At 35.3% G+C, this 24875-nt stretch overlaps 2 protein-coding genes across 2 annotated transcripts; one reads left to right on the forward strand and one right to left on the reverse strand.

Annotated features, from left to right (window-relative positions):
• Positions 1 to 8200: 8200 nt before the first annotated feature.
• J4E78_010455 (uncharacterized protein) lies at positions 8201 to 14900 on the reverse strand (the record flags this gene model as incomplete). The annotated part of the gene is made up of 4 exons (XM_049371033.1): positions 8201 to 8218; positions 8270 to 9220; positions 9273 to 14684; positions 14739 to 14900. The coding sequence occupies 4 exons, from the start codon at positions 14898 to 14900 to the stop codon at positions 8201 to 8203; spliced, it is 6543 nt and encodes a 2180-aa protein (XP_049217292.1).
• A 787-nt stretch (positions 14901 to 15687) lies between these two features.
• J4E78_010456 (uncharacterized protein) lies at positions 15688 to 17561 on the forward strand (the record flags this gene model as incomplete). Its single annotated transcript, XM_049371034.1, has 3 exons — positions 15688 to 15823; positions 15883 to 16755; positions 16840 to 17561. The coding sequence occupies 3 exons, from the start codon at positions 15688 to 15690 to the stop codon at positions 17559 to 17561; spliced, it is 1731 nt and encodes a 576-aa protein (XP_049217293.1).
• Between the last annotated feature and the right edge of the window lie 7314 nt (positions 17562 to 24875).

Genomic DNA, 24875 nt, shown 5'->3' on the forward strand with positions numbered 1-24875 from the left:
AACTCTAAGTAATCTATACGTAGGCTTTGTTTTCTTCTTAAGAATAACTTTATCTATTACTAGAATTAATAAAATAGCGCTAAGTAGCTTTATATACTAAAAGCTTTTATATATAAGATTTTCTACTAAACTTATAATAGCTTTTACTACTAGAGACTAAACTAGACTTATAACTATATTAAAGCTTTATTTTTTATTTAGAAGCTTATAAAGTACCTTAAGATATACTTTAAGTACTATCTCTAATATAAAGTTAATTAAATCTAGTAGTATAAGAGCTATAGTTTTCTAGAACTTATTAATTAATTAGTCTAGCTATTTAAAGTTATTTATATTAATATTATTATATATCTACTAGAAATAAAAAATAGCTTTAACGTAATACTTATAGAGATATATTAAACTTTAAAGATAGTAATTATAGTATTTAGTAAAAATTATTAGTTTAGTAAATAATAGTCTATTACTTTAATAAAGACTAACTATCTCTATAATTAGAGTAACTAGCGCGTTATTATTAGTAACTACGCACTTATCTTTATCTAAGAAATATTTAGCTACTAATACCTTATAATAGGTATAAAATTTTAGACTATATCTATCTAGTACTTCTAAGCTAATAGTTAGTCTAAGCGTACTAACTAGATAGTAGAAATTACCTTACGTTTTTTTATTACTATAAACTAAGATAAGAACTAGACTAAAGTACTTCTATACTTATAGTTCTCTTTAAATATAAGTAGAAATATCTTTTTAGAATATATACTTTATAAGTATATTATAGATTTTAATCTCTATTATAGTTTTAATCTTATTTACGCGTAATATATACTTTTAAAAAAGAATTACTAAAGTCTTTAACTATATTACTAAAAAGAAGTAGAAGAAGCTCTTATATTTATAAGAGTTACCTAAAAGATATACTATAATACTTACTACTAACTACTTAATCTTTAGCTTAGTAATTATATTACTTTTCTTTTTATAAAAGATTATAAGTTAAAAAAGAATCTTCTATAAAAGATTAGCTTCTAATATTATAGTTTACTTAGAGTTCTTAAAAAGATTAGCTATAATATCTATTATATTAAGTAACTAACTAGATTCTATATTTATAATATAATAAACGCCTTATAGTTAGAACTCTACTATACTACTAATAAAGACTCTTTCTACTATCTATTTCTAGCGCTACCTCTTACTATTACTAATAAACCTAGTAAGAAAAAGCTTAAGCTAATTAAATATATTCTAAAGTATTAAGTAAATACTATAACTAGTAGGCTAGAGTATTTTATTAAATAGATAAATAGAGGCATAGCTTATAATTAGTAGCTTACTTTATTATAACTTAGAACTATCTATAAGATATAAAGTAATTTTAATATATAATATCTACTTACTAACTAAAACTAGTGTAAGTTATAATAATACTAAAAGTAAAAATCTAAATAGATAGCGTAGAACTAAAAAGCTATAATAGCGCTACTAAGTATAGCTACTACACTAGAGCTTTCTTAACTAGCTATAGAAGCTTTACTTCTATAGCTTAATATAAAGGCTTACCTACTATAGCTATCTATAGCTTTACTTTAGAATAATAATAAAGTTAGTATTTCTATATATATACTATCTTCTCTATATTACTAGAAGAACTCTTACCTTTATAATAGGCTTAACTAATATAGTATTAATACCTTCTATAACTCTAGTAATTAGAACTCTATAGTAGTTAGTAAAACTCTAACTTAGCTTTCTAAGCCTAGTAAAGTGTATTAAAACGCTTATAGCTTTAATACTAGTAATAAAGCCTTCTAAGCTAAGAATCTAGTAGTTTTCTAGCTAGTTATATATTACTATAAACTAAAAGCTTACTCTTAGTAAGAATACTAGTTCTTAAATATTATTTTATAATATTAGTACTATTATATTATTACTACTTATTACTACTCTTAATAGTTTCTCTTTCTTTTAGTAATTTTTAATTTAGCGTTTTTAGACTTTTATTTTAGCGTTTCTAACTTTTTTTTAGTATATCTCTAAACTACTAGACTATATGTCTTAGACTTACTTATATTTTATTTTCTCTATAGATTTAATAGTAATAGTATTTTACTATTATATTATCTACTAGATTTATTAGACTTTATATATTTTTATAAATATTATACTCTATAACTTAAATTTAGTAAACTATATCTAGTACTCTCTATAATAAGCTTTTTAGAAATATATCTTACTATAGTATCTTACTACTAAAATATCTTACTACTATTAAATATTTATTATAAACTATATTACTATATATAGTTTTTAATATCTTATTTATCTAATAGATAAGAAAGTAGCTAGCTCTCTTATTTATATATCTTAATATCTACTACTACGCCTTTATATATAAAGTAAACCTTATACTTATAATTCTTATTCTTTCTATACTATACTTCTATTATTATAACCTATTTATTACTTTCTACTACTAATATTCTAGCTTTTATATAGTCTACTATATTACGCGTCTTTACACTTTAAGAGTAAGCTTTTAGTATAGCTATAATATTACTCTTACCTATCTATAAAGCTTCTACTAGAGAGCTTAACTTATATTTAATATCTATTAATATTCTCTCTTTAGATATAAATATTATCTTACCTTCTACTATAGAGTTCTTCTTAATTAATACTTTTATTAATATTAGTTAAAATAATACTTTATAGTCTTAACTTAAGAAGAAGAAGTATAAGAGAAATAGAAGTTATAAGAAAAGTAAGCGCTATAGCTCTACTATATTATAGTCTACTTAGTATAACTTTTCTCTATTAGCTAAGTATATTAGAAATAAACTATAGATTACTAATACTTCTACTATTAAGCCTTATAGTTATCTATCTAAGTAGAACTTAGAATATAATAAGATACTTTACTACTTAATATTATAACTAATATTAACTCTTAGTATAAATAATATTATTAAGATATACTAGCTTATAAGTACTATTACTACTTTCTCTATATAAGCTTTTTATTATAATCTTCTTTCTATTAATAATAATACATAAGAATATCTATAAAATATAAATAAAGCTATTTATTTTTACCTTACTACTATATAGAAGTACTTATAGAATATTACTACTACTACTAAAAGTACTTCTACTAAGGTCTTTATCTAGAATTCTAAGAAGGTAGAGAGTTAGAGTTTTAACGCTAGAGCACTAACTACTATAGATATACTTCTTAACTAACTTAGCTAGTATAACACTTAACATAGTATTCTTAAAGTTAATAACTTTTTTACTTTATTTTTATATAGTAAGCTTACCTATAATAATTTAGAGGTTACTCTAGATACTTTTTATATTATTACTAAAAATACCTAGTAAGATATTTATAATAAGTAGTTAACTAGAGAGCTTACTATATAAGAATACTAGATTATTTAACTAGGCTAGTCTATAAATACTACTTTTAAAAAGCTTACTAATAAAAATTAGGCGTATATATAGGTTATTAATTAACTTTCTATCTATATTACCTTTCTAGTCTATCTTAATAAGAAAAATCTAAAGAATATTTAGCTAGTTTCTAAGAAATAATAGATTATCTATAATATATTTAGAATTAATAGTAAGAGTAAAGTAAAGCTATACTATTACCTAAAGAGAGACTCTAAGGTAACTAAGCTAAAGAGAAAGTTTACTAAGCTTATTTCTAAGAATTATTAAATACTACTAATAGCTATCTTTTTAGATAAGAGTATTAAGTAAAAAGACTTTTAATATATATAAGTTTATAAATCTTACTATACTAAAAGTATTATTATAGAAAACTACTACTATAATCTATTTAGTAATTACTTTTATTTTAGTTACTAGTTATAATAGTATAAGTTTAAAATAGTTAAAGACTCTAATAGTAAGCTCTATAAGAAGACTAAAGATAATAGTAAGTTTAAAGTTCTTAAGAATTATAAAGTTACTATAAATTTTAATATCTCTAATAATATAAGAATCTAGTAAATTAATAATAAGTTTTTTATAAATACTTATAGAATAATTTAGCTTAGCTATAAGTTTCTTAAAGTATAAAGTAATAAATAAAATATATTTAAGAAGTATAACCTAGTCTAGACTAGAATATAAAAGATATCTAAAAACTAGTTTTTTAGTATTATTTACTAGTTTATAGTAGATATTAATACTTAATATCTAAAACTTAAAGCTATATATAATAAGAAGGTTACTAAGAAAGAGGCTAAATAAGTAGTACGCTTTTCTTTAGTATTTTAGTAGTGTAAAAAAAAAGGCTATTATTCTTAATAATAATACTAGAAATAAATTCTAATTATAGAAATCTTTTAGTATTACTTATAAGAATAATACTAAGTTAGAGAATCTTTATAATAGCTCTATTAAAGAAAAGAATCTTAACTTTCTTAACCTTAGTAAAAGTAATAAGAACTTTATTTTTCTAGTTTATAAGCCTACCTAGCTTATAAACTCTACTCTATCTCTACTTTAGTAGACTTTTCTTAATTCTTTAGAAAATAGTAGCTACTTTAATCTATTTTATTACTATAGTTATATTACTACTATTTCTAAGTTAAAGAAAGTAACTACTAAGCGTTTTTTTTTCTATACTAACACTACTAAGTCTATACTAAAGAAACCTACTACTAAAGTAAAGTTAACTACTAAAGTAAAGCTAAGCACTAAGGTAAAGTCTACTACTAAAATAAAAAATACTAAAGACGTATTTCTAAAGAAAAAGCTTAAGATATCTCTAATACTAAAGTTTATAGTAGTAGTTTCTTAAAAAAAAGTTACTAATAAAGCTACTATAAAGAATATTAACTCTACTTTAGTACTTCTAACTTCTACTTAAATAGCTATAATTACTTCTACTAGAGATAATATACTTATAGAGAAAGTAGGCTTTATTATAAATATACTACTTTCTACGCCTTTAAGATCTATATATAATAGTAATAATCTCTCTACTCTAGTAACTAGAGAAGATAATAGCGCTTTTAATAGTATAACTTTTTAAAAAAGATATATAATTATACTCTAAATATACTATTATTCTAGTATAATATTTAAAGTATAACTAAAACTACTTTAAAAAAAGTTTACTTATCTAGCGTACTTTCTCTAACTTTCTAGTAGTTTATAAATTAAGCTACCTAGTAGAACTTTTTATTAATAAATATAGCTATTTATAAAAGTTTTTTTCTTACTATATATTACTATTAGTTTCTTTTATAAGTTATATTTATAGTTTATAACTCTTTTCTACTTTATAGTTTCTATCTTTATAGCTCTATAGTATATATACTATATTTTCTTAGTATATAAAAGTTATTTCTATAACTTTATAAATTTTAATTACTACTTACTATAAATAATAGTTACTTTTACTATAGTTTTCTAGTATTACTTTATTTCTCTTTTAGCTACTTTTAGCGCTATACTTTTTTTTAAGCTTTTTAGTTATACTTACTAAGATAAGAATATAGTATCTTCTCTATATTAGAATAGCACTACTTTTATTACTAGACTTATAGGCCTATAAATAAAGTAGAGAAATAACTATAAAATAATATTTTTTACTATCTATCTTTATAAAGTAACTCTACTTTTATTACTATTTACTCTATAAGCTTTATTTTTTATTTCTACTATTTTATATAAAGAAAAAAAAAGTTTTATTAAAGAATATATTCTTTACTAAGCTATAATAGTAAATAAGGCTTTTTAGAAAATAGTAGAAAATATATTTATTAGAAATAGACTTTTAGCTTCTTAACTAATAAAAGAAAGCTATTATATAACTACTAAGTATAGTATATACTAAGTATATAGAGCTTAACTCTTTCTAGTTTAGCCTATTAGACTTATTATACTATTTATATTAAACCTACCTATCTATAACACTATTACTGCTACTAAAATTACTGCTTACAAACACTTTGCGCATATTTAGCATAAGGCTACAAGGTCTCGTAAAGGGCGAAACGAACCTACTAATACAGCGGCATACGCAGTAGTGGCAGCGAAGACTTCTGCTCGTCCTGCATTCGTGCAAAGCCTCACACTTAGTGCAAATAGCAATGTGTATATGGCTATGAGCCCCAGCTTTGCGTTTGGGTTGCTCAGAAAGTAGAGACTAACGATCGCGCCGACTAGCAAGACTGCAGCGAGCACCATGCTTATGGCGGCCACAACCTGTGCGACGAGTGTGTCATTATATCTGTTTGATCTGTCGAGTTCCTCGCGTGGCGGATGCTTGGTGAAGAGCCAGTGGTTCCTCAGCGAACGAGATAGGTAATCTTGGTTGGAGGGCTTTTGAAGAGCCACTAGGTCTTGTGTATCTTCCAGAAACTTGCTCGCGCGACCAAATATCAGCTTCTTCGAGGAGGCCGGCATGTTTCGAATCGCGGTTACATTAAGATAGTCCGTATAGGTGGCCAAGATTCGTTGACTGGGTTTACCGAGTTGGGCGACTTGAGCGCGAAAGGTCAGCGCTTCGTCTGGCCAATGAATCAGCATGAAGCCTAAGATGTGATGAAGCGACCAACAGTATTCTTTCAATGACCCCTGCAATTCTTTGAGCTTTACTTGTAGCTGCAATTCGAGGCTGTTGCAACCGGGCATCGCCCTTTCGCACAAAACTTCCCACCGCTGAAGCGACCGGCGGGTGTCCAGATCGGCTGACTGCCTGATCTCAGATTCTAGACCTTCGATCTCATCTTCGAGTGACACCATCTGACATTGCAGCGACAATATGTTGCGCGCTGCAAGTACCCCGAATTTGCGAAACACAAGCGGCTCATCGTCAGGATCTCGAGCGATCCATTTGGCTAGCGATGGATAGCCATTTCTGACGTCTGCGAGATCGATACCAAGAGGCGAAGTAGATGGGGTCATCATATTGTGGCTATGCTTGAGCCTTGACCGGTTAGGTTCGATGTGATGTACTGTACCCAGGTGACGATGGATTTTACGCAAAGCAGGTATGTATTCAGGTGGAGTAAATAGGTCAGACGAAGCGATCCTTATCTACTTAGGTACTTGGAAGTAACTCGACAGATGTATCGCGGAGCAAGTTGAAGCTCGGATGAGCTCAGCCCATGCATTTATGGTGCCGGTCACACAAACGTGGCGAAGTTCATGCACCTTGACTGCGGTCAAGTTTGCGGGGCGGCTGAGGCCGCCCCTCCACATCAATCCTGTGTGTCCTTATCTCTCCACGTCGAACGGCGCACGAATCCAAACACCACCAGATCTGCAATAGAACTACCTGAGCGGAGTTTCTTCACCCACCGAAACATCTAGAAGCTTTCGCCATCATCCCAATCAAAGCCACAATATCAAACCGCGGTGACACAAGACCGAACATTACTTTGAGCTAAATCACCCACGTTCCACTGTATTTTCTCACGTATGTGAGGCGTCCCCGCGCTCGGGAGCTTCGACAGCAGCTGACCAGGTTCAGATCAAGTACCAGAAACGTCACCATGAGCCTCAATATCTCACGTCGCAAGGTCGACTTTTTGATCAATATGGATTCACCCGAAAACGAAAAGTTCTGCGAGATGACACGTCGTAGCTGCGAAGACGACCGAATCGATACCCTGCCTCTTCGAGACCGACGTGCCGCCCGTGAGGTAGAGACGAGGCGTCGTGCGCAATGGGACGGGGAACAGGCGTTGGGACAGGCTAGTCCGGGGATGGCGCTGTTAGTTCAGTAGCAGAGATGCATCGTTAGGTACTCACCTACCAAGGGTATAAACACGCCCTTGATACCCGAAGGACGGAGTTATGGGTCCGGAAGGCTTATGATTAACGGGAAAGACAACATCAGAATGGGAGCCCCGGAAAGCATGTACAGGAGCGGGCGACAGTGTTGTACACAAAGCACGTTCTGCGGCTTGTAATCTAGTATTATATACACTTTAAAGGAAATGAAGTGGTATTCAGCGAAAGATCAAAATGTCAAAATGTGTGACAACGCCTGCCCAATGCCAACGGCATAGCAAAAGGCTGGAAATGCGACGCCTTCACCACCCAAACTCCGTCCGTCGCTATGCAAACGCTCCGAAGAAAAGTGAAGAGAAATACTAGATCGTGAACAAACAGCCTACAGCAAAGATGGCCTGCTACTTGGCTTCATACTCGTGTTAACGAAGACTGGTCGCTAGTAAGATTTGTATTTCTGCACAAATGTTAGTTCTGTTCACATCACTAGTATAGTAGCATCACTTACGTCTTCAATCTTACGCCTCGATTCGGGATCAAGCGCGTTGCCTACGCCTAGTAACGTATTGCTCACCAGTTTCGTGGTACCGACCGCAGGTCGCAAGATGACAGTCGGTCCATATCGACGCAAGGCCCTTGCGACACCCGTACCGCTACCCTCTTCCATGACGTTTGCAGGAATCGCGATCACCGCGTCACGAGCAGTGTTCCAGTCGCGTTCGAAGTGTCTGACCGCGCTGCGAAGACCAGCGCCCACACCGATCGGCTGGTTGGCGTAGTTCGATACGGCGCGTGGCTCTTCTGTATCGGAACTAGGATCTTCTCCATCCCAGTCGAGAGATTGATGGCGGCTCGATGAGTCAGTCTGTGGGTTAAGAAACTCTTCAGTGCCTTCCAGCACAGTTTGCGCGCCGATCGCCATCTTCGCACCCAAACGTGCTGCCCCTGACGTTGTGTTCATAGCGAATGCTTGTACACCCTTCCCCAGACTGCGCACAATTCGACCGTCTTTCTTGTACTCGCGCATTGGAACAACGACGAGGTCTTTGAGGCCGGAACCGACATTCACAAAAGGTCGCAGGCCTGCCAGCCCCGATAGTACGCCTGGTAACTGATTGTTCTTGACATCCGGTGACCACACGTCATTGAGAGTCTTGTGAAGTTTGTCGAACGATGTAATTCCGTACAGAATTGCGTGGCGTAAGGTAATGTCCGAGCCGTCGAGGACGAGAAAATTCATGAACTCCGTTGTGTGGCCGGACCGGAGGCCGCGATAGTCCACGCGCTTTGGCTTGTAGTCCAACTTCAGCTTAACCGCCATCACTTCCAACCGCTGAATGAAAGGCTGGTCACCAGCTGGGCTGCTAGCGGGTGCGGAATCATCTTTGAACTCAAAGAAACGCGTGATAAAGTCCAAAGCGTCCTGATCGATATGCAAGCGGAGTGGAAGGATAGACACCTGACGATCAAATTAGCAAGAGCTGGGATGTTCAACATGCATCAAGACTTACTTTAATGACGAGCTCCGAAGCCGCTAGATCAGTGATCGGCTTGACCGTATTGAGTTCAAGATTTATCATCGGACGAATGAGCTCTCTCTTCGCTGGATCGATTGCGCACGTGACAAATTTCTTCCAGGTAGAGCTGGGCATGTGATCGAAAACCTCTAGATCTCGTACGCGGACATTAACGGAATTGACTGTTTCGCCTGTATCCGGCGGAAAGACGACAAGGTCAACTGCGACCCCGCTGAGGGAGAATGCAATCTTTTTGTGTTTACTACGCTCGAGCTTGAGACGACGCCTGGATTTGGTAGTACTTCGAGGTCGTAGAGTAGCTCCAGTCGAGCGTGTCGCTGTCGATGTCGCATAACTGCCCGTCTCGCTGGCAAGATCGTCAATATCATGGTTGATACGTCGGGCTAGAGCTCCTTTCTCGTCCTTCACATCCACACCAATCCAGACCGAGTTGAAGAGGAAGTCTTGCTCAACGAAGTCATCGTCGTCATCTTCTTCTCGTCCCTTATGCCGTCGCTCCTCGGCGCGAGCCTCAACGTCATCCACAGCTTTGCTGATAACGCTCCGTGTTCGAGGCCAGTCATAGCCGTCGTATAAGTTCCAGATAACGTTGACGTCGCGGACGCGTACCTTTAGTGGAGCGCCTGTAACCTTGAACTCATTGGATGGATGATATTGGTTCTTGGCAGAATCCCATTTACGGGCTTTACCCTTTGGTTCAATATTTGACTCTCCGAAGTAGTCGTCGTCAAAATCAAACGCTTCTTCTCCTTGAGTGACTTCGTGCTTCTCCTGGAAGCTCTCAAGGAGAGCTCGATCGCCACGCTGGCGAGTTATAGGCGGTATGGCCAAAGCGCTGAGATCTCCTTCACCCAGTAGACTGTCGCCCATTTCTTCTTCAGTCAGCAGGGGCTGTGAACTGTAGAGTCCACCAACGAAGGTAGGCTCCCTTGGCAGATCATCCTCCATCAAGTCAGCATTGCTCATGAAGTCATCGGCTTCTTCATCTTGCCACAGTCCATCGCCAGTGAATGACTCCATCATTTGCTGTAGCGGTACCATACGATACTGTTCTGCGGTTGATGGTGGCGTTGGGGGCTGTAGACCGCTCAGAATTGCCATGAGCGTCTGTGTAGAATCTGCGCATGACTCGATAACAAACAGCTCATTTTTGAACTCCACGTCCACTAGCTGTGGGTGTTCCTGTCCATCACCTCCAATATTGACAGATATCTTTGCGGCCGAAATCGAACTCAAAGACACATAGCCCAAGTTTTTCAGCCCATTCAATTGGCCGTTGGCAGAGGGTATGGTAGAGACAGGTCCGTGGTCTTCTTCTAGGCGCGCTATGTCATCTATAGCATGCATCGAAGCCTTGCGGAGGTCGACCGTGACTGAATAGTCGTTTCTTGCTTGCTTACCCGTAACATGCGCTTCCGTGAGGACGAAGAGACCCTTCGAGAGTGAGTTCCGAGGATTGAGACCAATTGCGCAATCCCTCAGTAAAAGATCGACCTGAAGCGGCTGAGAGACTGCTGTGACTGGCGAACTCGCCTGGGAAGATTGTCGGCTGATGGTCTTAGGAGAGGATGCGCCTGTGACGGTTGCGACGCTCGAGGCCAGGCCTATAGCCAGATCGTCTACCGTGCCATCCTCAGCAATCCCCAGCGCTGCCATAATCGTGCTGACTCGGTATTCAACGCATAAGTTGAGCAACTTGACTTTCACCATGGGTTCCATCTCATCGCCCACCATCCTCAGCATGATGACGGGTAGTTCTTCCGATGGGTCTAGCTCCACAACTTCATGAACCAATACTTCTTCGTTGCGCCGAACAGTCGCTTTGCTTACTTCGACAGCAAGCAAAGCAGGAACTCCGACGTGTGCTAACGCGGATTCCTGCAAGATGACTGAGACATCTCCAAGTTTCTCATTCACAGTAACGCGAACATCCAGCCGTTTCACAGATGCGAGGCTTAGAAGGCCAGGTCGATCATCATCTGGCAAGTATTTGGTGACCTTGGATAATCGAGCCAGCTCTATCCCCAGAGCCTCAAAGGCTTTCATGTGTTCAAGATCTGAAACATGAACACCGATTTCAGCGATTTCAACTCGGAGTACGGAACCTTTCTTTCGCTGACGTAGCAGGGTTTCGATGAGAATATCGTCGTTGTTTTCGTACGGGTTCTTTGATGGCGTGATTAGGGATATTAGCCTAGTGAGATCCTGCTCGCCAGGAGCGAAGAGGAAGTTGATTTCAGTGCCTTTCAATTCTCCAAAAAAAGGTGCAGTCTTGGGGGCGACCTCGGTGTAAGGGCCAGTTAGCTGTGTCTCGGAAACTTTGAGGCGCACATTGCTTTGCCGTACAGCAATGCGCACCGTCGTGGTGTGAAGTTGCATGGAACATGACTTCCCCCTGAGGGCCAAAGATACCTCACCGAGTTTTACGTCGATCTTCGGAGACTTCGTGGGTGGTGATTCTTTGACAGGGGGAGGTAGACCATCACCAAAATGTACACCGCGAGGCCGAGAACGGGCTGGAGATATGACCGGACTTGCGACTGCGCTACTAGAGTTGATGGAGTTGCTCAACTCTAATATGCCGCTGAACCCACCAAATGAGCCCAGCGCGTCGTCTAGTTTCTGGATGTCAAACAAAATGTTGAGGGGACGGGTGACGATGGTGATACGATCGTCTTGCCCCTGCTCGTACTTCAGTTCTATATCGTGATTGGGTTGTTCTAGCGGGACATTGGCCGACCGTCTGGATTTCGGCCGTGAGCTGCGGAAGGAAATGATGTCTTGATCCAAAGATGCTAATGTGAACTTGCCAATATGAAGTTGAGTTTGCAAAATACCGGAAGACTTGCCACTTGTGAGGTGTATAGCCGAGAAATCGGCTCTCAATATTGCGTCCGAAGGTTGAAGTTCCAGTTGGTGCTCTGAAAGCGGCCCTTCCTGTTTAGATTCCGCCGACACGTGCTCCAGCCACGATAGAGCAATGCTCTGCACGGAAACTTCAAGACTGATAGGAGAAGATTCCAAATTTTCCGTGGGCTTCGATTTCACAGTTTCTTCGCTTGAGGAATGTTCCCCCGTCAGAGCTTGTGTTGCCCGAGCAAGCATAGCGGCCATGATGCGGCCAGTGGATATGTCCATATGACCGACTACGGAGCCGACATCGACAATGATCGAAGCCACGCCTGTTGTCGTGGGCTCCGCTGTTTGCCGAGATGTTTGAAGGGATGCGGGAGTAGGTCGTCCGCGAGACGATGCTTCCAGGGAGGGCTTTCGACGGTGTGAAGAAGAATGTGCATAATTGGAGAACGATCCTGGCATCTCCGTGAAAATAGAATCTTCACCCAGATTGGAAGGACTAAACTCCATGCCTGCCGCATCATCGGCTTGCTCGCTTGTTGCATCCTTATGCTCTTTGTCACCGAGGGCCATGGGGAACCACACAGTAATCTCATCTATGGTGAGAAACCGTTTGGCATGTTTTCGCGGACCGGGCGCGTCAGGCGTAGGGGTTTGTGTAAGTTCTGGTCTTGGCGGCAAGACCGAGCTCTGGCGGCTCCCCGGACGTGGAGTCTCGCATCCATCGTCTGCTTCTGGCAATGGCGCTAAAATGCTACCGGAGATCATATCCTCTGGTATCGATTCCGACCTATCGGAACTAGATTCTTTACTTGAGTCTGACGAAGAGTCCCAGCCTCCGGGAACATGTCCAGCATGAGCGGAACTAGCCTGCGTCGCACTCACTGCACTCATGTACATACTTTCAGCCTCATCGTGCGTGAAAAACCGTGACTGGGCCATGTCTTCATCTGGTGAAGGCGATGAATCAAGGTGCTGGTGCACGTCGTCGGAAAGCTCCTGAGTATCATCCGTTGTTCGCTCATGTGCTGCAGCTAAGTTGTCAGTACTGATGTGGGGTGCATGGACATGGCCCGATTGAGACGGTGAGTCGATCACATTCGGGATTGGAAAGGAGCGACCCAGAGCAGACACAGTAGGCAAGTCTGACACGGATGCATCACTAGCGGCTTCGGAGATGTGAGTATGTCGGCTTGAAGTTGCACCGTCTAGCCCCCACGTCGCCGCTTCCGAGGACTGTTCCATCGCCGGTTGCTCCTCAAGTTGTGAATTGAGCATGTCATTCTGCATCGCGAAGTTGAGCAAGCCCTCGTCGTCATACGATAAACTACACTCGCCAAGATCAGGGAAATCATGATCTTGCTGAGACTGGCCGAGTGAAGGCTGCAGTTGTTGACCATACACGCCGTCATCGGAAGTAGCGTCTGCAAAACGATCATCGTCTGTTGTTTGCGGCGACAGCGCTAGCTGTGCTTGGTCCGGGGATAAAGAACGCTTGGGTGAGGCAGCTTCTCCGTGAGAAATGGCACTTTGGACTTCTGTTGGCAAAACGATCTGGCTGGATGACGCCTCTTCATCGCTCCGGAATGTTGTCGAGCTTATCACTTCCTCTTGTATGGATTGCCTAGACTCAACAGGCTGGTCTTGAACTTGACTCGTCGCAGGTTCGCTGGTGGCTTCATGGCTGCTTGACGCCTGTGATCGCGAAGTAGGCGGAGATGACGGCTGCGAGAGCTGCGATTGAGATACGAAATTTTTGACATCAGACACTAAACGCCCGCAGATGTTTTCCACCCGCATTCTCCGCTTACCTAGCTTCGAGGTGGCGGGAGGCAACGTTGTGGACTCAGACTCAATGCGAACATCTTTGGCAGTGGTCGAATCAATCGCAATACTCTCGATATGAAAGCTCAGAGAAGAAGGTGAGGTCTCGCTTGACTTTGACGAGTCCATGGCATCGTTAGGGAAGTGATCCTCCACATCTATATCGATGTTGTTGACAACTATGCTTAGACGATCTAAAGCGGTGTTCAACATATTGCGAAGATATGTTGGGATCGTCAGAGACGCTCCAATACCGACAGAAGCCTCTTCGCCATCGTCACTCGATGCGACCGACTCGGGCATATACGTAGGTTGAGACTCGAGCTCACGCTGCAGCTCGCGAATTTCTTCCAGAGGCTCCGTCTTTATGAATGACTTGGCCAGCTCGTCTACGGTGGGCACGTAGTCGTCGTCATCGGTGTCATTGTCTGAGCCATCATTGTCCTGGTTGTTGGGGGCAGCGGAAGGCGAAGCGGCCGTTGGAGGTGGCGAGGATCGTTTCTGGGTGTGCTGTCGGCGAGTATTTGAAGAGGGAGCACCTTCGACATGCTCGGTCAACCGAGCTTCTACCCGTATGCCATGTACCTCTATCAATATCTGGGGGACGCCGAATTCGAGGACGAAGGTGACCCGGAGGAGCGAGGCTTGCGCTTTCAACAGCTGGATCTCGGGAGGGAGGGTGAGGTGTAATAGTGCTAGGAGTTTCTAGAGCATGGTGTCAGTACTAGGCGCACAGTGATGGACATCTCCGGGACGTACCTTGACGTGCAACCCAACGTCCCGAACCTCGAGTGTGGTGCGCCACCCGACATCGACGCTCACGAAGTCGGCAGGGTCTTTGTCCAGTATGTCGATGTGGCGCAACCCGTAGAGGAGCATCTTCCGGCCGATGGAGCTCGAGAGCGTAGAGAAGAAAGCCATGGCGGTGGAGAGGCTGGCGACCGGGTTGGGGGACGCGCTGGTGGCAGGCTGGTCGAACGCCTATCGCCGGGAGAGAAGAGGCTCCATGGATAGCGGAGCGTGCGGGTTGGTGGCGCGTATCACAACTGCGAAGTGTGAAAGTCGTGCTATCGGTACGGCGATGCACAGTGGTGCCTGCCAAGTCTTGTTGCTTCACCAGCCGCGGATGTGAAGTATGGACGGTCCCGGATCTAGAAAAAGCAGTACTGTAGGGGCATCAGCAACGGGATTAGTGAGGGTGCCGGTCCGCGTGGCAATAAAAGACGTGGGTGATCACAGGGCGAGGTTCCGCCGTCTAGCGTCGAGGTTGCGGTGCTATGGAGCGCAGATGATGTGTTATGCCATCGCAGGCGACCGTGCAGCTGCCATCACCCGCTACCGCCCCGCGCATGCACCAACGCGCGCTAGGCAATCGATAAGCAAGGCCCCAACGCGTCAAGAGCGCGTGCTGTGAATGAGACAATTGTGGCGATTGCGGTGCGGCTTAGACTTCACATTCGAAGAGTGAAAGACAGCATTCCCTGTGTTCCCGCGTGCCCTGCTGGTACATGTAATCTGTGCAGGCGTCCGTATCTCGTCGCTCTTGGCACGACTTAGACCCGGTTACGTCAGCAGTCACTAGCTCCATTCAGGAAGGAACTCGCGGAAGTCACCGATAGGGCGGCGTCTGACACTCTTGCAACAAATTGTGAACAACATTTCCTTCACCAAACATTTGTTATTCTGAGCCGCAGACACAGTCGCTATCATGACTACGAACGATGCTGCGAACGACGACGAGTGGGCGCAGGCCGAAGGCGTCCCGAACCTAAGCGACCCATTCATCCAACAGTACTTACAGGGCCGAGACGCTTTGGTTCAGCAAGAGAAGAGACAACGAAGCGGTTCGTGAACCAAAATGTTCGTCACTGTTCAGCGTGTGCAGTGTTCTAACCACATCCAGACTATCTTTTCCGCCAGAATCTATCGCCCATGGCCCAGGAAGCATGCGCCATCGTCTCCCAGATTCGATTTGAGGAGCAACAGACTCTCTGGACAAAGGAATACGAAGACAGCTTACTAACCGAACATGTCGATGTCTTTCCAGGCATGATGTTCTCACTTGCCAAGGAGCGCATGGAGAAGAGCAAGCTGTGGCAGATAGTCAAGCGAATGCCGAAAGGCGCACTCTTGCACTGTCACTTGGAAGCCATGGTGGACCTTGACTGGGCGCTTGAAGAAGCTTTCAACACTGAGGGTGTCTGCGTTATTGCTGATAGTCCCATCACCGACGACAAGACCAGGCGCAAAACCGGCTTCTCCTTCACCTACTCCAAGGACGCGAACGGTGACGCTTCAATATGGAACGACAGCTACACTGCGAACACCGCGGTGCCTGTAAATCAAGCCGCGGATACCTTTCCAAATGGTGGCAAGAAGGCCTTCATCGAATGGATTCGCTCCCGCGTCACTATTACCCATTCAGAGCACCTCTCTCATCACGAAGGTCCCAACGAAGTATGGCGCAAGTTCATATCATGCTTTCCTATTCTCGGCTCCCTCATATACTACGAGCCCATATTCCGCAAGTTTGTACGCAGGATGTGCAAGGCTCTAGTCGACGATGGCGTATACTACGTTGACTTGCGTGCAGCGTTCTATACGCCCTACCGCAGCAGCAAAAAAGAGATCTGGGACTCGGATCACTTCAATTTGCTTGAGCATCTGGCGGACGAGATTGAGAAGTTCAGGGCGAGTGAGGACGGAAAAGACTTTTGGGGCGCTAGAATGATCTGGACGACCATCAGACAGTTCGGAAAGAAGCAGGTGATTGAGAGTAAGTTGCTTGCCACTCGCACACATCTCGTCCACTATCAACGCGTCTGGGAGCTTTTGTATTACCATACTAACAATCGGCCAGGCATGAAGCAATGCATCGAGATGAAGATCGAATTCCCCGAGATTATCGCAGGCTACGACCTCGTGGGCCAGGAAGATCTCGGCCGCCCGCTTTCGGACCTTGCACCCGAGCTTTTCTGGTTTCGCAAGGCCTGCGCTCAGGAAGGGGTCGACATACCTTTCTTCTTCCATGCCGGGGAAACGCTTGGTGACGGCGACTCCACTGACGAGAATCTCTTTGACGCTATTATCTTGGGTACGCGACGCATAGGACACGGGTTCAGCCTTTACAAGCATCCACTCCTTATCGACATGGTTAAGGAGAAGAGGATCTTGGTGGAGAGCTGCCCAGTATCCAATGAAGTGCTAAGACTTTGCTCGAGCATCATGTCGCATCCTCTACCAGCGCTGCTTGCCCGCGGAGTTCCTTGCTCGCTTTGCAACGATGATCCCACTATTCTTGGTCAAGGCGTATCGGGCATGTCGCACGACTTTTGGCAAGCGCTTCAAGGATGGGAAAATCTTGGTCTTGAAGGCCTGGGCTCATTGGCGGAAAACAGCGTGCGTTGGGCTAGTCTGGATGATTACACTGCGAAAGAGTGGACCCAGGATGTCAAGGATGGAATGTTTGGGAAGGGAGTACGGGCACAAAGATTGAAGGAGTGGGTGAGCAAGTGGGAGAAGTACTGTGCTTGGATCGTCGAAGAGTACGGTGTGGATGAGAACGTAGAGCCGGAAGAGTAAATCTCTACAAGGCATAAGAACTGCTTCGGTACGGCATATACAGAGTGGAATGAGATTCAACATCGTGTTTGGCAAGATGCATCACTCGAAAGACATGGCCATCCTCATTTCGAAGTTCATGAGTGCAATAAGGTAGCGAAATAAGCTGCCGATAGAACACGTTCAACATGAACCTAATAGCCCCTAGGACTCTCACCTCATTAGTCAAACAAACACCCGACCAGCCGTATGCCAAGCTGTCGTACGCTCCCTTCACCACCGTGAGCATCCCCATTCTCCCCTAATTCCTCGCTCCGAAATAAACGCAGGTGATAATCTCGACCGAGCGATCCAAGGGTAGCTCTAGATCCGTCGCTTAGGTTGTATACTTACTTGTAGGTTGTTGTACAATAATAAGATAACATAAATTCTACTAGCGCATAAATTAAAAGTCTAAATATAATTAAATATATACAGTAACTTATTAAAGCTTTAAAAAGCTTTCTTATTACCTTATAGGTAGATTACTACGTAAGTAGTAACCTATAAGTAGGCTATTTAAGTTAATCTATATAGAATAAAAGTAGACGCTTTTATTAGTAGATTAAAGCTACTATTCTATTAGCTATAGCTACTAACCTTATTATAGAAGTTAGCGTTTTAGAGTATTAAGTTACTATTCTAAGCTTTAGTAAGAAATATTAAAACTTTAGATAGGCGTAATATACGCGTATAAGTATATATAGCGTAAAGTATAATATATTAATACTTTAGATAGAAGTAAAAAAATATTAAATAAAAGTAAAATAATTATATATAGTGTAAAGTATAATATAAAGAGCTAGTATCTAGTAGCTAGTGTAGGCTCTAAAGTATATATAGCTTTATACTTTAAAAAATCTAGTTACTACTCTCTAGTAAAGCTAAAAGAGTAGAGTAGCTTAAATCTATCTAGATTTATATTAGATTTTATCTACTACTAAGTTTAGAAATCTAAAGCCTATACTAAAAAATACTTATAGTACTTATTCTACTTTAAATAAGTTAATTTACTAGTAAACTAAAAATTCTATAGTATAAGCTAGTCTAAAAAAAAGAAAAGTTAATTACTAGTATATAAAAATTTAAATTCTAGAAAAGTTAAAATTTTATAAAAGTATAAGTATTAGATAGTTCTTCTAGACCTTAGAGATAGAGTCTACTATAGTATATTTTATAAAATTATACTATATTATAAATAATAAATAACTTTTTAAGCTATTAAAACTAAGCTTAGACTTAAATACCTTTTACTATTTTTTTACTTTTTTCTTTTCTATATATTTATAATAAAGACTTATATTTTTATATTAACTTATTTATTACTACTAATTATACTTAAATAATACTTAGTAGTAGTATAAAGAATAGATAGGTAATAAGAACTATTCTTTATAGGTTATAAGCCTAGCTAAACGCTTATAGCTTTATTAGAATATATTTTATTTATATTATTACTTATTCTAAGTAATTAATATATTTAAAAGAAAAGAATTTCTATTATTCTAAAAGAGTAATTCTTTAGAATTAATAGAATATCTATTTTAGAACTATATAGTTTAATCTATACTTTTTATCTATTATTATAATAGTACCTTTTTAGCTTTAAGCTATTTAAAGATTTATAATCTTTATTTAGTAGTTAATTAGCCTCTATTATAATTAATAATAAAAAGAAAAGTACTTATTATTATTTTATAATAATAAGAAAAAAAGCTTTTAGTTATTATTATTAATAATTAATAAGAAAGAAACTAGAGTACTTCTTATTAATATTAATAAAATAATAGTATTAGCTAAGACTTTTACTAGTATTAGTTCTTACTTACTCTACTTATAGAAATATAAGATAATAAAGTTTTATATACGTTTTCTTTATTTAAAGAGTAGTTAGTTATCTATATATATTATTTTAAAAGTAAACTAGCTAAAGACTTTAATAAGCTTAAAGAATCTATTTTACAAAAATTTTATATATAATAAGATACTTTAAAAATGCTTTCTACTTTATATATACTAGTATTTGTAATCTCTCTTAAAGAAAAAGAAAAGATTTTTTAAGTTATTAACTATCTAAAAAATAAAAATCTATAATTTTAGTTATTATTACTATAATAACTTTATCTTTATTATTAAAGATTTATAGTAATAAAGTTTTACTTTAGTTACTATTAAAAATTTAGCTTTATTACAATTTTCTATATTCTAGATTCTAGAATTATTCTAAGTAATAAGTTATTAATATTACTCTAAGAATAATTTATTTTTTTTATAATACTAATTCTTTTATTTTATTAATAAAATATAGAAAAAAGAAGTATAGACCTAGACTATATTATTAATAATAATAACTAGTTTTATTATTATTAATAAATATAAATAGTCTTTATTCTATATCTATTATTATTAAATACTTTTTAAAGAAGTTTAATAATCTTCTTACTTTTAAGTAATAAAATCTTTAGTTATCTAATTATTATTTAATTAATAATTAAAAAATATTAGATACTATATTTAAAATTTCTAAATTAAAGAAATCTAGTAATTATAATATTTAGTCTATTAAAATAGAAGCTCTTTTAACTAAAGAAGGCTATCTAGAAGTAAGAGTATATAATTTATCTAGTTTAAGCAAAGCTACTAGAGTTCTATTATAAGATAAAGCTATTAAAGCTACTAGCTTTATTAAATTAGCTCTAGAAGATAGACCTTTATTATAAGTTAGATATATTAGTAATTCTTATTTATTATAGTAAATAGTAAAGAATCTATATAAAGTAAAAGAATTTAGTAGCAAATTTTTAATTAGTAAAGAACTAATTAATACTACTATTAATTCTTATAAAGGCTATAAAGAATAGATAGATAATAAGAACTATTCTCTAATAATAGAATATAGCTTTATTAGAATAAAGTAGTTAAATACTATAATAAATAGTATAACTAATAAAGATTGTAATAAAGTAATTACAAAGTAGATAATAAGTAAAAGGTAATAATATTATTACTAGGTAAAGAATAACTATAAAGAATTACTATTTCTTTTATAAAAAATAGCTACTAGAATAATTATATAAATATCTACCTATTTCTACCTAAAGATAAAGATTTATAATTAAATCTACTTAATTTCTAGATTTATAATTTAAGTCTACTAAATTCTTCTTATCTTTTAAATTTATAATCTAGACTAGTACTAATTATATTAGTCTATACGTTGTATTATATAGACTAATAATTAGTTTATTACTAGATTTTTTAGTAATTATAAAAAGAGAGATAAGAAAAATAAGAGTTATTATCTTACGTAATAACTCTAATATTAACTAGGCTAAGATAAATAGAGGTATTTTAGAATCTTTTAGTATAGTAGATTAAAACTAGCTACTAAAATCTTAATTACGTAAGCAATTAGATTTACTAGGAATTTTTCTAATTTGTTAAAAAAGTAATAATAAGTGTAATCTTAACAAAGCTTAATTATAAAAAGATAATAATTACTAAGTTATTATAATCTTTATAAAGTAAGCGCTAGCGCTAGCTTAAAGGCTACTGTAACTCTTATACTTTAAAAAATTCTACTACTACTTTCTAGCAAAGCTAGAAGAGTAGAGTAGCTTAACTCTATCTAGAGTTATATTAGATTATATTTAATACTTAAAGCTTATTAATAAGCTATTATTACTTTATTATCTAAATTATCTATCTTACTTATATTATTAGCCTTATTATAGATTTATAGTTATTATTATTATAATAAATTACTAGCTTATATAAAAGCTAATAAAGATATAGTTTAGAGTATAGTAGTAAGTAATATAATAGTAAAAAAAGTAAGAAACCTCTTAGCTTTAAACTTAAATAGCTTTTCTACTATAGTTAGAATATATAGTATCTTATTCTTATATTAATAAATAAGTATTTTATAGTTTATAAAGTTCTTCTAATAATAAGTCTATCTAAAATTTTAACTAGTAGTAATAAGATTTAGCTAGTATATATACTATACTTTAGTATACCTTTTTATAAAACTACTTATTAGTATTATAAAAATAAAGTCTAAGAAGTAAATATTAATACTCTTAAATATATTAAATATATAGTATTATACTATATTATTTATATAAAATTTTAAGAATAATCTAGTATAATAGTATATTTTAAGTATTATCTTTTTAAACTAGTAGACTTTTATAAAATAGTTTATTAAGTTAAACTTACTTAGTTTATACTTAGTAATAACTATAGTAGTCTTAGTTATAGTAAATATAAAATAGTTTATATATTTCTTAGAAATAATAATAGCTCTTATAATAGTTAATATATCTACTATATATATAAATAGATAGAAGATATAGAAGATATAGAAAAGAAAAAAGATATAGAGAATATAGAGAATAAAGAAACTAAAAGAAAAGAGAAAAAGAAAAGTATAAAATTTTACTTTATATAACTATAGCTAAAGAGTTTAGTATAATTATATATATAAGACTCTTCTACTATCTTAGAATAGCTATTATATTATAGATTTAGAGTTATTCTATATAGTATTAAGAGCTTTAAACTACTATACTTTACTACTTTTCTACTTTATAGCCTTATTTTAAAAACTACTTTAAATACTTAAGTTCTTAGATATTTATTACTATTTCTTTATAGTTATAGCTCTTTCTATTTTTTACTTTTATAGAAAGCTTCTAGAAAGTAATAAAATATATAGATAACTTCTAAATACTTTTCTAACTCTCTTTACACTTTTAGAATTAAAGTATATAGAATATATACTCTTCTATTTTTTTTTTTATAGAATTTAAGTCTATAGAGCTTAGAAGCTTTAAACTCTATAGCTTTGTTTTAATTACTAAATTTTCTAAAAGAATATATACTACTATCTACTATAAAATATAGTATTTAGAAAATTTACTTATATTATAATTATATACTATATTACTTAACTACGTTATATCTATATTTCTATACTAGTATACTTAATAAAGTAATAAGTATTAGGTAGACTAAAGCTTAAATGTTTAGCGCTACTACTTTTAGTATAGTTAAAGCTTTTAAAATTAAAGCTAGTAAGATATCTATTCTTTAAATACTAATATTTATTTATAGTAGAGAGAATTATAATATAACTATATATATTTTTAATAGCTTATAACTAATAGAGCTATAAATTATAAAGTAATAAAATACTAAAATTCTTTAGTAAGTAGAATAATACTTCTACTATAGTTATACTTCTTATTTTTACCTCTATTCTAACTTAATAGCTTATAGTAAAAGTAGAGATTTAAAAACTTATTAAAAATAGTAATAGTAGCTTAAATCTTATACTAGAAGCTATACTAGTATATTAAATAAGCACTTAACTATATTTCTATTATATCTCTTCTATAAGTTCTTTTTAGATAAATAATTTAATATTATAATATCTAATAGTATTTGTATAATTCTTTAAATAGAAGTTTTTAAAGAATAGATATTTCTTATACTAATTTAGAGTAATACGTAAAATTCTAAGTATATTTAGATAAAGCTTAGCTACTTTACTTTTTAGCTTAGTAAGTAAAAAGTACTAGCGTTTAGAAATATTTATAACACTAGCTACTAAAATAGCCTTTCTATAAATATTATAATATTAAAGATTTAGTAAAACTATATATAAGAATAATTTACTCTATTAGCTTATAACTATATATATATCTAGTAATCTTATATAATATAAACTATATTCTACTTTAAGTATTAAGCTAATATACTATAGTATATTAACTAATTCTATATATATTTTTGTAATACTAGTTTTATTTATAGAGTTAATAAGATATAGATAATATAGTTATAGTTACTAGAAAATAGTTAAGCTAAAAAAAAAGATAGAAAGTATTAGCTAAGTAGCTAGAATAAAGTTATAATTTGAAATAGTTTTAGTTATTAATAATAGTATAGTAGCTAGAAATAGAAAGAGATATATATAAGAAGAAAAGTATTATTATATTAATTTTTTAATTTCTTATTTAGAGTCTATTAGTTTCTAGTTATAAAAATAATTTCTATTTTAAATTACTTTAGTTATAATAGCTAGATTTAAGACTTTATATTCTTTTTTTAATTCATTATTAAGTAGTATTTAGATATTTTATATTTTATATATTATAAAGCTTCTAGCTAAAATTTTTATTGTTATAGTATTAAAATAGTATCTAAAACTCTTTTATAGCTTATAAAATAGCTTAGTTAGCTTTATATAAGTAATAATAGTAATAAGAAAGTATAGCTTATAACTATAGCTATAGTTTAAGCTATATTTATAAGACTACTATATAAAGTGTAGTAGTAGAATAGTATATAAAATCTTTCTCTCTTATATATAGAATTTCTTATAAATTTTTATAGAAAATTATTCTACTAACTATTATCTTATATATTATATTTAGATAACGCTCTATTAAAAAAAACTATTTTAACTAATAATTAAAAATTTAATATACTATGTTTTACTAATAGTTATATTTTAGTACTAGCTAACTTTATACATATTTCTAAAACGTTTATAATTTTTTTTTACTTAGTAAGAAAAGACCTTTAAGAGTAATTACTCTATTTATAATTACTAGATATATTTATAAAAGATAGGCTTAAAATTATATTAAAATATATAACTCTTAAAATATATACTTAAGTTATAGTAGTCTATATAAGAAAAAAAGCTTTACTACTCTTTAGTTTAGTATTCTTACTATAAAGTAGTAAAAGAAAAAAAGTTAAAGCTTTTTACAATTATACTTATAAAAATAGACTTTAAAAGTAATATAAATATATTAGATATATATAGAAGTAGAAATCTAGTAGATAGAAGTTCTAGATATATAACTAGATATAATTTTAAGATCTAGTTAAAAGAACTTAGCTTATAGTATAAATGTAAGAAATTAATAATATAATTAGTATATTATATAGTAATATTATAAGCTAAGCTAAGCCTTTATACTATTTACTTAGAGCCTATATTATAAGCTTAGTAAGTACTACTAGATTACTACAAAATTACCTATAATATTCTATAACAAGTTATATATAAGAATAGTAGAAAGATAAAAAGTAATCTAGATAAAAAGCATAAGTATATATATAAAACTAGAGGCTAGTAAGATAAGCTAAGTAATAGTAGATATATTAGACTATAGCGTAAGTACTATATAAGATATAGCTAAGTTAATAAAATATTACTACTACTACTATAAGCTACGTAAGTACTAAGTAAGATATAGTAGAGCTATTATAATAGTA

The sequence above is a fragment of the Alternaria triticimaculans genome (genome assembly GCF_023758025.1).
Source record: "Alternaria triticimaculans strain BMP 0046 chromosome Unknown scaffold_32, whole genome shotgun sequence".
NCBI lineage: Eukaryota > Fungi > Ascomycota > Dothideomycetes > Pleosporales > Pleosporaceae > Alternaria > Alternaria triticimaculans.